This window comes from Acomys russatus, chromosome 30, assembly GCF_903995435.1.
Source record: "Acomys russatus chromosome 30, mAcoRus1.1, whole genome shotgun sequence".
Taxonomy (NCBI): Eukaryota; Metazoa; Chordata; class Mammalia; order Rodentia; family Muridae; genus Acomys; species Acomys russatus.
Genome location: NC_067166.1, coordinates 39,434,861 through 39,447,641, shown reverse-complemented (window position 1 = coordinate 39,447,641; position 12,781 = coordinate 39,434,861). Strand labels below are relative to the sequence as shown.

General features: G+C 43.4%; 1 protein-coding gene across 1 annotated transcript in view; it reads right to left on the bottom strand.

Annotated features, from left to right (window-relative positions):
- The window catches only part of Rhobtb3 (Rho related BTB domain containing 3), a 69,572-nt gene extending 61,421 nt beyond the window's left edge, over positions 1-8,151 (bottom strand). The window contains exons 1-3 of the mRNA XM_051172249.1: positions 8,015-8,151; positions 7,691-7,916; positions 4,043-4,229 (exon numbers count right to left, since the gene is read on the bottom strand). Coding sequence (XP_051028206.1) covers positions 4,043-4,229; positions 7,691-7,916; positions 8,015-8,016 — 415 coding nt within the window. The 5' untranslated portion in view covers positions 8,017-8,151. The remainder of the gene's footprint in view (positions 1-4,042; positions 4,230-7,690; positions 7,917-8,014) is intronic.
- Positions 8,152-12,781: the final 4,630 nt, after the last annotated feature.

Sequence of the window (12,781 nt, the reverse complement as noted above, 5' to 3'; positions counted from 1 at the left end):
AAGTATCTTTAAGTCAGGAACAAGAAATTATGAATGAACTATATAGAGATTTTAGATGCAAAAAAAATGGTGAAATTAAAATTTTAATCAAGTAAAGTGGCAGAAAAACTTACGTACAAGCTGGAGAGAGGAGGTCAAGAAAAAAACAACAGACAGGGATACTGTAATCTAAATGCTTGGGAGGTAGAGGCAAGGAGACCATGAGTTCAAGGCCAGCCTGGGCTACAGGGTGAGCTGCTACCAAAAAGAAAGGGTAGTAAAGCCAAGGGAAACAGGATTCATCAACAGGAAATAAGAAAGCTAAGAGTGTCCGGAGAGAGTGTCAGGATTAGCAGCACTAGCTAACTGAAGGCCCGCAAAGGAGACAAAAATGTCTGGGCTGCAGGGAGCTAAAGCTGGGAGGTAAGAGATGCTCAGAGACCAAGGAAACGCATCAGGTTCTTTAAGGAGTCCAGTGTGATTGTGTCAGAAAATGGAAATTGTGCCCCACGATGTTCAAGGAATCATCAGAATCCAGATCATGAGGGATTTTCTATCTCGGATAAGGAATTCACAACACAAACTGAGGACAGTACTAAAGGGAACGTCAGATCCTAAAGGTGTGTGTGTGTCTGTTTAAAGATTTATTTATGTATTACATACAGTGTTCTGCCTACATGTGTGCCTGCAGGCCAGAAGAGGGCACCAGATCTCATTATAGATGATTGTGAGCCACCACGTGGTTGCTGGGAATTGAACTCAGGACCTCTGGAAAAGCAGATGGCGTGCTCTTAACCGCTGAGCCATTTCTCCAACCCCAGTGTGTGTGTGTTATAAATTCTGCGATTCGATGTTTTCTTCTTGCCAGCATTTTAGGTTTGAGGTTTGGAAGAATAAAAGTAAACAAGGAAGTTCCTCAAAGATTCTAAACTCTGGGCGTGCTGATCTGACTTGTAGTCTGACCTGGTTTTTCTGAGTTTATTACAGAAAGAGGGAAAGCAAAAGGAAGAGGCCACAGGCCATTCTATCATGAAGCTTCGGCTTCGAGGCCTTCTGTAGTTTCTTTGCAAGTCCCTGGGAGAGAACTCAACACTGTACTCTCCACAGAGTTACACGCTGCTCTAAAATTAGCAAAAGAAAATACGTATTCGATTAGTATCTTCCACTCTTCCCACTGACAGGCTTTTTCTGAATGAGGCCACTCAGAAGGAGCCACCAGCACTTTCCAGATGCTACTAAGTAAATTCACTTTAGGTTCAGAAAGCTGTCACTCGTGGTCTGTAGCAGCTCCTAGAGCATGTGCGTGTGTGGTAACTGACTTTCAGAAATATTCTGGCCACAGCGTCAACTCGACATCAGAAACTACAACGCTGAACTGAAATGTGAACACAGCATAGGGCCAGAAAGATGTGCAGTGTGAAGAAATTAGATGAAAAATTAATTATCACTCTGTCTATAGCAAATATCACAAACTAATTCATATGAAGATATCATCAAAGACTTTACAACCCAAAAGACGAAAGAAAAAAATTTAAAGAAGTAGTAATCTGTTAAATAGAAGCATTTTTTTTTTTTAGACATTTGTGGCATTTAGCAGTTTTTTTCGAATTTGAAATGTGCTGTTTTTTCTTTGTGCATTATAAATAAATATTTGTTTTTATATTTGTATGTGCCTGAATTTCTGGGTGTAAAAATTGTGTAAATTTGAGGACATCTAAATATCTGCAGCTTCCCCTTTTAGAAAACCAAAAAAGACTACTGTGAAAGATTAAATAAGGGTCCGGAGAAATGGCTTGGCACCTAAGAGCACTTACTTCCTCTGCAGAGGGCACACAGTTACCTGCACCCACATTGGGCAGCTCACAACCATGAGTAACTGCAGTGTGAGGGGATCTAACACCTACTTCTGGCCTATGAGAAGACTGCATCATCAGGGTAGACATAAACTCCTACAGACACACAGACTAAAAAACAACAACAAAACTTTAAAAAAGATTAAATGACAAAGAATGGAAACCCAACAGGGATGACAGCAGTGCAGCGAGTTTGAGATTGTCTCTGCATAAAATCAAGCAAGTGTCTTAACTTCCTGGACATGGGTAATGTGAGAGACCGAGGACTAAATAACTCCTCTCTATGTTGCTGGTGCACATTGTGGATGAGGAGGGGACCAGGGAAGGCAGAGGTTAGAGGAACCAGGAAACAGTAGCCATAGAGGAAGGGAAAGTGTCTGAATGATTTCAAAGCGAGAACTGTTACTAAAGTGCAACAAATTTGACAAGGCCGCCTAGGGCGCTCACTTCAGCAAATGCAACAGCCGAAGGCGAAGCTCCAGGAGGCTGGGCTGAGCACTGAAGCGACACTAAGGAAAACTCTTTTTAAGAAGCCGGAGCAGGAAAGAAAAAAGATGGGGAAGTCCTGAGACTGTGAGGTCAAAGGCAGGTCAAGCTTGTTTTCTGTGTAATAGTCCAAAACATACACCTGCCCTCTGGTCCAACAATCCACTCCAAGGAACAATCCAAGTGTCAAAAGGACAGTCGAGACACAGTTTATGGCACATTTATACAATGGCATAATACAGAACAATTAAATGAGCAAGGGATAGATACACACTCCTACTGTGCAATGCTGTTGGAGGACAGGTGAGACTATCAGAAGCCAGACCAACAGCTTCCTCTAAGGAGTGTGTAATTACCTGGTGGCGCAACCTAAGGAAGTCTTCTGAAGCACTGTAAATATTCCTAAACCTTATCTGTGACATGGATGAATGCCTAACTAAAACACATTAAACTGTACTCTTGGGTTAGCAAATTATATGTTCCTTACTATGCTGGTTAGTTTTTATGTCAACATGATAGCAGCCAGAGTCATTTTGGAAGAGGAAACCTCAGTTGAGAAAATGTCCGGCCAGAATGGTCTGTGGGCAAGCCTGTGGTACAACTTCTTGGTTGATTAAATGTTGTGGGAGAGCCCAGGGGTGGCGCCATCCCTGGGCTGGTGGTCCTGGTTCTATAAAGAAAGCAGACTGAGCAAGCTATGAAGAGCAAGTTAGTAAGCAGCACCCCTCCATGGCTTCTGCTTTGGTTCCACCTCCAAGTTCCTGCCCGCAAGAGTTCCTGTCCTGACTTCCCTCCATGACAGATTGGCCTGGAAGTGCAAAGGTCCCCAAGTTGCTTTTGGTCATGGTGTTTTATCACAGCTATAGAATCCTAACTAAGATACTTTTCTGTACCGTAATTTAAGAAAAAGGTTTAAAAAAAAAAAAGAATTAAAATTTAAATTTAAAGACAGCTTTTCTAAGGAAATACCACTAAGTACATTTACAAAATACGAGCCGGGCGGTGGTGGCGCACACCTTTAATCCCAGCACTCGGGAAGCAGAGGCAGGTGTATTGCTGTGAGTTCGAGGCCAGCCTGATCTACAAAGCCAAGTCCAGGACAGCCAAGGCTACACAGAGAAACCCTGTCTCGAAAAAAAAAAAAAAAAAAAAAGAAAAGAAAGAAAGAAACTTACAAAATACTACTAAATCAAACTGAGTTTTGAGTTGTCCCTGAGATATCGGATTGTCATATGCATAACAGCAAAGACTGGGACAGCCAGAGCCATGGAACCTACCAAGCATGAGGCAATAAACAGTCCTTTCCTCAGGCACTGTTGTGTTTGGCTGCCTCCCAGTTATCTGCCCAATCGTCCTGCTCATTTGCCCACATCTCTTCATTGGTAATCTATTCCTGCCAGTTAAATGGACCTTAAGATACTCAAAGCGTGACTGCTAGGGTTCAAAGCCAGCCTAGTGATGCATTTCATATGTCAGATAACACAATTACCGACGTACAGTAGAAGAGCAACTTAAAGGAAGATTTGTACTGAAACACAATGGAAGTTTGTTAACCTCTCATCTGATGTGTGACTACAGAACAATGAGATGACAGCTGGCACCTGAACCCACAGTCATTTTCGGCTTTCAGAATAAAACTGTATTAACCATTAATTACTACTAATCTCAGCTCCGTGAGCATGGCACCTGCACGCTCATTACGCAGAAGGAAGTTGTGTGCTTACCATTTTGTCTGGTACCAACAGCAGCGATGATTACTGGAACTGAGTTTGATGCTCTCTTAATCACTGGAATATAATTATCCTTTACTTCGTGGAATGAAAACTTGTCATTTACACTGTATTTGATCACAATGATGTCGGCACCCCCAATTAGGTTTCGGGAGGTATACCAGTCACTGTCAAAAATGTCCTAAACAAAAATACAAAGTCAAACGTTTAGTTTGCTTATCTTCAAATCAACCCCTCCCCCCCTCCCCCGGACTGTCAGACGACTTATAGTCGTAACCTATTTGTCTAAATGTTTAGTGTGTGTTGGTTTTGAGAAGTTGGGAAAATGCCTTTTAAATGACATGGTGGTTTGATTGAGAACGGCCCCCACAGACTCTGAATGCTTGGTCCCAGTTGGTGGAACTCTTAGAGGTGAGCCCTTGCTGGAAGAAGTAAGTAAACTGTTGGGCTATGAAAGTTTCCACTTTGATATGTGACCCAGCATATTTGAAAGGAGTTAAAAAGAACAGAAACAGAAAGACAAAGAGATCTGTCAGTGCTAAATGCAAAGGGCTGAATATGGTTTAGGATATGATAACAGGGTATAAGGGTGAAGGCTGAGGGAGAAGTGAGGACACCTAATTCCCAAGTTCCAAATCACAAAGAGACCAAGGGTCCCAACTGTGTTTGTAAATGTTCAGATTCAGAATATGCAAGTGCCACCGAGTATGGCAACTGAAGGGTAACGGTAACAACAAAGGAAAAGAATCAGAGACTGGAGGTGGATCTCTGTGAGTTTGAGGCTAGCCTGGTCTACAAAGGGAGTCCAGGACAGCCAAGGCTACACAGAGAAACCCTGTCTCAAAACACCAAAAAAAAAAAAAAAAAAGAATCAGAGATTGGGATTCAAAACTAACTGTAAACTGGACCAGTACCAAGCAGCCATTTAACGCCCTGACAACAAGTTAGAAATTATCTTTTCACATTCCAACGGTTTAGAGTCCCAGAATTACTGAAGAATTATATGGAAGGAAGAGACATTTGAGAGAAAACATGGGGGTAAAGGTATTCACCTCATGGTTTCTTAATTTTTTTTTTAATTCATTCATTCATTCCCAGGTTTTTTGAGACAGTCTCATATAGCCCAGGCTGGCCCAAACTCATAACCCTCCCTCCTCTGCCTCCCAAGTACTGGGAGTATAGGCATGAGCCAGGATGCCCAGCTAACTTCGCTGCTTTAGAACATATTCCTCACAGAAAGGAAAATAAAAATCTAGAAATATGAAACTAAATAATAATATGGCTGCAAAATGGGCAGGAGAACCTAAGCTATGAAGTCCATCTACTGAATCTGGAGCAGATTTACTTAAAAAGCATCAAGCACATACAGAGACCGCAAGCAATCAGTGTGGGGCAAGCGAGCTACAGGAAGTAAGTCAGGACAGGAAGCACTCGTAGCTCCTTCCCACTCCAAGGCAGCAGAAAGCACCTTTCTTTTAAAGCCATGTCCCAGAGGAAAAAAATGCTCCACTGGTTTCTAGAAATATAAAGGAAATCCATTTGTCCCACCCCCACGCGTCCCCTGTAAATCAGTTCCGAGGATTCACTGGTTACGCAACAACAAACTTGGAGCCACAGTGGAGAATCAAAGCCATCTTAAAAAAAAAAAAAAAAGAATCTGAGTTCTACGAGGAAACAAGAACTTCTTCCTCTTTGATCAGTGTGTATGGTAGGTCCTGCATTGGTATAAAGCTTGACTGATGTGAGAGACAGTCCCATGCTTAGACCTGTATGACTACACTAAAGCCGTAGTATGCTGGCATCACAGCAGCTGTCAATTTGGGGCACCTACAGCCTCCACACTTGGGACTTTACCCTTCATCACAACTCCAGGATAAAGAGAGAAAACAAGCCTGGGAAAAGGTGGAAAGGTTCACCGAAAATTATATACAGTGGCGATGTGATGTAGAGGTCTGAAATTCCTTCCTTTTCTTGTCTTGGATACTCTGATTCAACGCATACGCCAACAGCAGCTGATAGGTATAGCAATCCTTCATATTTCTGGCTGAGTTTACTTACATTCAAGAGGAAATACCAGCAGCTCAGAGCAAATACCTCTACATATATAGTTCACTGTGTCTGAAGACTCGTCCTAATCTGAGAAATTGTACCTGGTGACAAACTTTGTGTTGCAGACTGTGAGCACACAAAAGGAGAATTCCCTTAATAGCCATAATGGCCAGTGCTTGACAAGAGTCAAGGCTACGAAGCTTATTTCATTCATTTTGAAGATAATTGTTTTACGTATTTTATTTTAATTTTTTAATAAAATGGATGGCTCTTTGCTAAATTAACACACAGGCAGGAAAGGGTTAATAGCCCAAGGTAAAAGCGGGAAAAGCATTCCCAACATCCTAATCCATTTTATTTTATTCCCTCCATATCTATTACATCAAGCCAGTACACATTTGTTCAACAGTATACTGAACAAGTAATCCTTTTAGGCTGTATCTTTCATAATCAGAAGGCCCAGAGTACACGTATTTGCACAGGCATCAGCCCCTAAGTCCTTCCTCCTGGCTTATTTTGACGCTGCCATCACCTCCCCATCATCCCTGAAGGCTAAGTGGCATCCTTCTCATTGAAAAGTCTATTTCAAATGTATTTCAGCACAATACGATTTTCCAGTTCAATAGGAAAAATATGCTTAAGAAAATGTTCTCAATATATTCTACACATTTCTGTTCGAAGGTATGCTCGCTCCCCATAGGTCTGATTCAGGTTTTTAAAGGCTGTCTTTTTAATGTAAGAATCTCACATCATTTGTACCCTTTTTAAGACCCAAAAGTTTATATATAATATATATATATATAATACTCTTTAGTTGAAACATATATAACTACAGTACCAAGGATTATTATGTTTAAAAAGCAATGACAACACCGAAATATAATGCTACTGTGTTGTGAAGATATTTCTAAGTCACAGAGCTGACTCCTTTGTCCTTTCATCAAACACTGGAGAATCAGCCTAAGATTTCTTTCATTCAACTATCATAAACATGAAGACTTTTTAAAAGTTATCAGTATGTTGGTGGTATTTCTCACTTCTTAATTACTAAAAAAAAAGGCTAATACATGTGTATTTGCATTATTGAAAAACTATTTTTTTTCCAGAGCTTAATAGTCTACAAACAAGCCATTTAAAATTAGTTCTCAAAACCCATGCTTTCTCCCCTTTTCCATACTATTTCTGACCCGTCCCAGTGAAGAGTATTTTGCCTGTGTTGAGCTGCAAAGGGCGATATTTATAGACCTCATCCACAGGGTGGACATGAAAACATGACTCTTGCCCAGTGGAACTTCGTGACCCAGTCCCTTGGGGTCGGCACATTCAACTGTCCACTAATGGACAAGCCACAGTCTTGAAGCACAGTAACTACTCTATATGGCCCAGGGGCTTTTTATCTTCGGACCTGACTGGGCTGCCCCACCACCTCCAAATTGAAACAAAGGACGAGACTTGCCAAAAATGTAAAAAAAAAAAAAAAAAAAAAAAGCAAAAACCTCTCGCCAGGCAGCCATGAAAATCGGAAACGCGGGGGAGGGGGTCCAAAAAACCAGGCTCCTTTGGCCTGGGCACCGCGCAGCCGCTGCCCCTTACCCAGACGGGACAGTCGTGCACCACCAGCTTGACGTTCCCGAACGCACTGGCCTGGTACTCGGTGAACACCGGGCGCGCGACCGTGCTGGCCGCGTTCAGCAACAAGCTACTCTCGTCCCCTGACACCAGCGGGCTTCTCCCTAGGTAGGTGCGGATGAGCCCCGACGGCCGGTTGTCCTGGTGGAACGTGTCGCCCTCATTCCCAAGCGCCACGATGTGGATAGACCTGCGGGGCCGAGAGGGGCGCGGTGAGCGGGTGTGTGCAGCCGGGGCGCGTGGCACTTCCCGGACCCGGACCGTGGCAGGACGGCGACGCGTACATACATGATCGCGGCTGGCAAGTCGGCGGGGAGACGGCGACGGGCGGCCTCGCGGGGGCTCTGGGGCGACGCTCTCGCCGCAGTCAGCTCATCCCCGGCCGCGGCCCTCGCGCGCCTGCACCACGGCGCTGCCGACGCAGAGCGGAGCGGGCCCGGAGCGAGCGGCCGGCTGGGTGCGGGCAGCGCTGCGGATCCCCAGTCGCCGCCCCTGGCCGCCGCGCCTCCGCCCGGTCTCCGCCTCCGCCCGGCAGTGACCCGGCTCCGCACGTGTGGCCCCGGGAGTCCCGCGCGCAGGGGAGCGGGCTGTCCTCTGAGGTTCCCCGGAGCACGGGCGGCGGCCGCGGGACACAAAGGAGCGGTGGGCACAGGGACGTCGCCAGAGCCCAGGAGCTGCGCGCCGCCAATCCGCCTGCAGCAAGTTTGCTCAACTCGGAAGGCTGAAACCCGAGCCGGGAGGGGGGGGAGGGGCGGCCTGGCCCCCCGCCGGGGACCAGAGGAGAGCCCAGCTAGAGAGCAGGCCCCTGCTGATCCCGCGGTCTCTGCCCACGCTGGCCTTCACCGAAAGTGTTATCGTTCTGTCAATTGTCAACAGCTGTTTTGTAAAATCGTACTTGTGAAGAAAAAAATAATAAAGGCAGCATTCATGCAGCTGCAGAAAAGATTCTTTGTTCACGCAACCAATTAATTTGCGGATGTCGCTTTGGAAAGGTCATTTACTATTGCAAACTATATTTGGCTCACTTTTAACCAAAATTGTGGAATTTGAAGTGTTGGGATTCTTAATGTGATTTTTTAAAAATAGAAACTTCTAGCAGTTTACTTGGATTTCTTTCAGTACACATTCCAGTTACATTATTTAATAATGGCTCACTGAAAAACAAGGATCATGTTAATGTAAGGATATTTTAGATTCTTTCTTGATGACGCGCAGTAAAGCTTGTGGATACCCCTAAAGGGCCTCAGACTACCTCCAGTATAAAACACCATGACAGACTGCTAAGCCAGGGGTTACTCTGGGGCACCTCCATAAACAGTGTGATTCTTACAAGCACCTCACACAGTGTTAAAAAGAGTTCTTGTTTATCTTTTTAGCTATTTGCTCTGATTTGGAATTGGGCTTTTTCTTTTCTCAGAGGACTTGTTTTGAGAGACAGGAGGTGTTTGGAAGGTCCTAGGAAAGACTAAGGTAGACAAGAAGCCTTGGGAATGGTCACAGCTTTTTATTAGGAACTGGTATGCTCAGCTGAAACCGTGTACTAGCTTGTTGTCGATGGACAGAGCAAGGCAGGAGACATTCTCTATGTAATTTATTTATTTAGTCCTTTGAGATGGTTCTGCCTCTGTTGCCCAGGCTTGTGTCTAGCTTTTTGTTTTTCCTCCTCAGCCTCCGAAATAGCTGTAATTAGAGTCATATAGCGCTCTGCTCGGAAGGTCACTGGTCAAAACAAAACCAACCCAGTGTACATAGTGAGCTGCAGAACAGCCAGAGTTACATAGTGAGACGTTGTCTTTAATTAATTAATTAGTTTCCCTTTGTACCCAAGTACAATTTCTTTTACTTTCTAGAAATAGCCATCTCAAAAGACTCAAATATGCAGTGTCACATTTCCTCTTGGGTCAACAGAAAATATGCTTTGTCACCATTCCAGTCCAGTGACCCACCAGTCAAACACAAAGGCACTAACTATAGTGGATAAATAGGTGAAAAAAAAAAATTGGTGCATAAATTATGATGGCCTCTTAAATTTCTTTTGAGATAGATTCTCACTATATTGCTCAGACTGGTCTAGAACCCTAGGGCTCTAACAATCTTCCTATATCAAATTTCCAGCATAGCTGAGACCATAGATGGTTAATGAATTATGAATTGGCTATTGTATATGAAAGCAAACTGGTCATATCTTATACCATGTGTGATCCTTAAGTACACTGTGCTGAGTGAAATAAGTCATGTGAAAGAGTGAATATTATATCACTCCACTTAAGAGTTACCTAAAGTAGCCAAGCTCTTAGGGATAGGGGCTGGACCGAGGAAAGAGTGTTATTTGTGCTCATAGACTTTCAGTTTTGGAAGATGAGAAAGTTACAGAAATCAATTGTGTAACAAAGTGCGCATAGCTAATGTGGCTCGTAGCAGCCACTGAGACACGGCTAAGATAGCAAACTGTCTGTTGTTACTTAAACCACGACACAAAGTACGTAAGATCTTGCAAAAGAGACACCAGATGTAACTGGGAGGTGACAGCAGGGAAGAAGCATTCTTTCTCTCCTCTACTTCTGAGTGTTTTAACCAGGCCAGGGAGACACGGAAGATTGATTCTGCGACACACGATTTACTCTATGCCTTTGAGAAGCTAAGTCTGTCCTCCCTTCATATATATATATATTCAATCCTTCTGGAAATACGTTGGTGCTTTGATAGTTCTGACATAAGCTCATGTGTTCAATAGCTAGAAGTACATACAACGTCAACGTACAAGGATTTTTTTTGTTTTTGTTTTTTGTTTTTGAAGGGTAAAGCTTAGTGCCAGCCATGCGAAGAACTTGTCACTAGGAAGAGATTTCACAAGTTCACAAGTTCAAACTGGAACTGAGACAGTGACGGGGAGGGAGGGGGGGAGACCACACTCCGACCAGGACTGTTTAGTGATGCGTACCCTTTGCCTTTTGTTTAAACCTAAACCTCATGTCTGGGTCCTGAAGATGGACTCAGGGAGTCACTGGACCTCTTTATTAATATTTCTCGGGAGCTCACAGTGACTAAATCTCCTTTATCTGCTTTTCAGTGTTTCTTGTCTGTTTACTTGGCCTACCCAACACTGGCTTCTGAGCCTATGTTGTTAGAACTGCCCAGGCTCTGTCCCTAACAGCTCTAATAAAACCTTGCTCTACAAGAGACATGGCCTGCTAGATGCTCACCAAACCCATTTTCACTTCCAAGATAAAAACTTGTATTTTCTCAACTTTTTGGATATATAGGTTCAGCCATGTGATTCACTCTTACCGATGACATGTAAATGCCACCAAACACTTAAGAAACATATGCTCCATAAAGGATGAGGACAATACCTCCCCCAAACACCATAGGCTATCAAGTAAAACCCCCATTGTCAGGTATCGGGTACCTCTTTTTGAGTTGTCGGGGTCCTATAGAGAGATCTCCCTAAGAATTACAGGCTATTGCCATTACTCTTAGTTAGCCCCCAAAACTGGATGTTAAGCCCCTGTTTCTGCAGACACCTCACACCTGGGTCATGGGACCTGGAGAAACTAAGCTAGTTTTGACCCAGAAGTTTCATTCCTAAAGGGTAGCTTTCTATGCACTACTACTGTCTATGGAAGGTTCTATGCACACTACTGGAATAAAAAAAAAGTCAACAGTCTCACCCATCTGTGCACCCAGTGGCCTAGAAAGATGGCTGGCCTGGCAAAATATGTCCATTGGTAAAATAGTGGCATGAATGTTTTGAGAGTAACCAACTACTTTCTGACTGGTTGAAAAGCCCTCTGTATAAGATGGAACCCATGCAAGGTACCATTAATAAGGTCCCAAACTGGTGGTTGACTAGATTGTAGGCCCTAAAAAAGAACATAGCACTGTTACTCTGCTAAATGGACAAAGTAACAAACTGCCCCTTAGTTTTTATCATTACACCTATAACTTTACACACACGTGCGCGCGCGCGCACACACACACACACACACACACACACACAAGCCCTCGTCAGAGAAACTTCTGTTTACAGTAGATGATAACATAGAAACTCACAACAGGTCAACATGCAGAGTGGGAGACTGTGGGCATCTGTACCACAGGCCTTCACCCAAGTTCAGGGAGCATCATATAAGAGAAGTTGAAAAGACTGTAAGAGCCAGAGGATGTCGATGTCAGTAGCAAACAGTGTTTGCCATGTGTGACAGCACAACAGTTACAGACATGAACTCAGAGTAGCTAGGACTGCGTGCACAAGATTTGCCCAAGAACAAGCTAGCAAAAATGCCAGCATGAAGTCCCACCCCTGTCTGAGGAGCTATGGCTGCTAGGAGAGCAGCCTGTCCAAGATGGGCCCTGAGAGGCTGCCCAAGTTCTAGCAGATGGTCCCACACATGTGCACATACAGTCAACAGGAAGAGGACACTGTAAGAATGAGGGGAGAGTGAAAGAACAGGAAGTTAAAGGGGAGAGGGGACTCAAAGGGAGGACAGGGGAACAGATTTGATCCAAGCATATTATTATACATGTATGAATATTAAGTAAAAGATCTTAAAATAGGAAACAATGAAATCTTACTTTTTAAAAAGTACATATATACACATATACATAAAAAATATAGGAAAAATATATAGAAAAGGTATATATTCTCCACTTTCTTTTATCCTTCTATCTGCCAACGGGGTGAAGCTAATTCAAGCTTGAAGCCACGTGTTTGCAGGAAGACCTTGGCACTGCAGTGTTGTGCTTGCTACAGAGTCTCTTCACAGCATGCCTCGTGCTGTGACATGAGTAGGGAATAGATCTTCTTGAGGTCAGCCAGACATTTGAGGTCAATTGTTACAGTAGCTACTGTTACTTTTCCTGGCTAACAGAATGTCACAGATGGTTCATTTCCTGACACCTCAAAGATATTTTCTGTAATTATATTAAGAACACATTTTAGTTGTTATTTCTCTTTTACTTAAAAATTGTATTTAGTGTATCTATGTGTAGTTTATTTTCCTATTAGCAACTTTTTAAAATGTGACATTTAAAAAGAATGAATTGAAACAAATT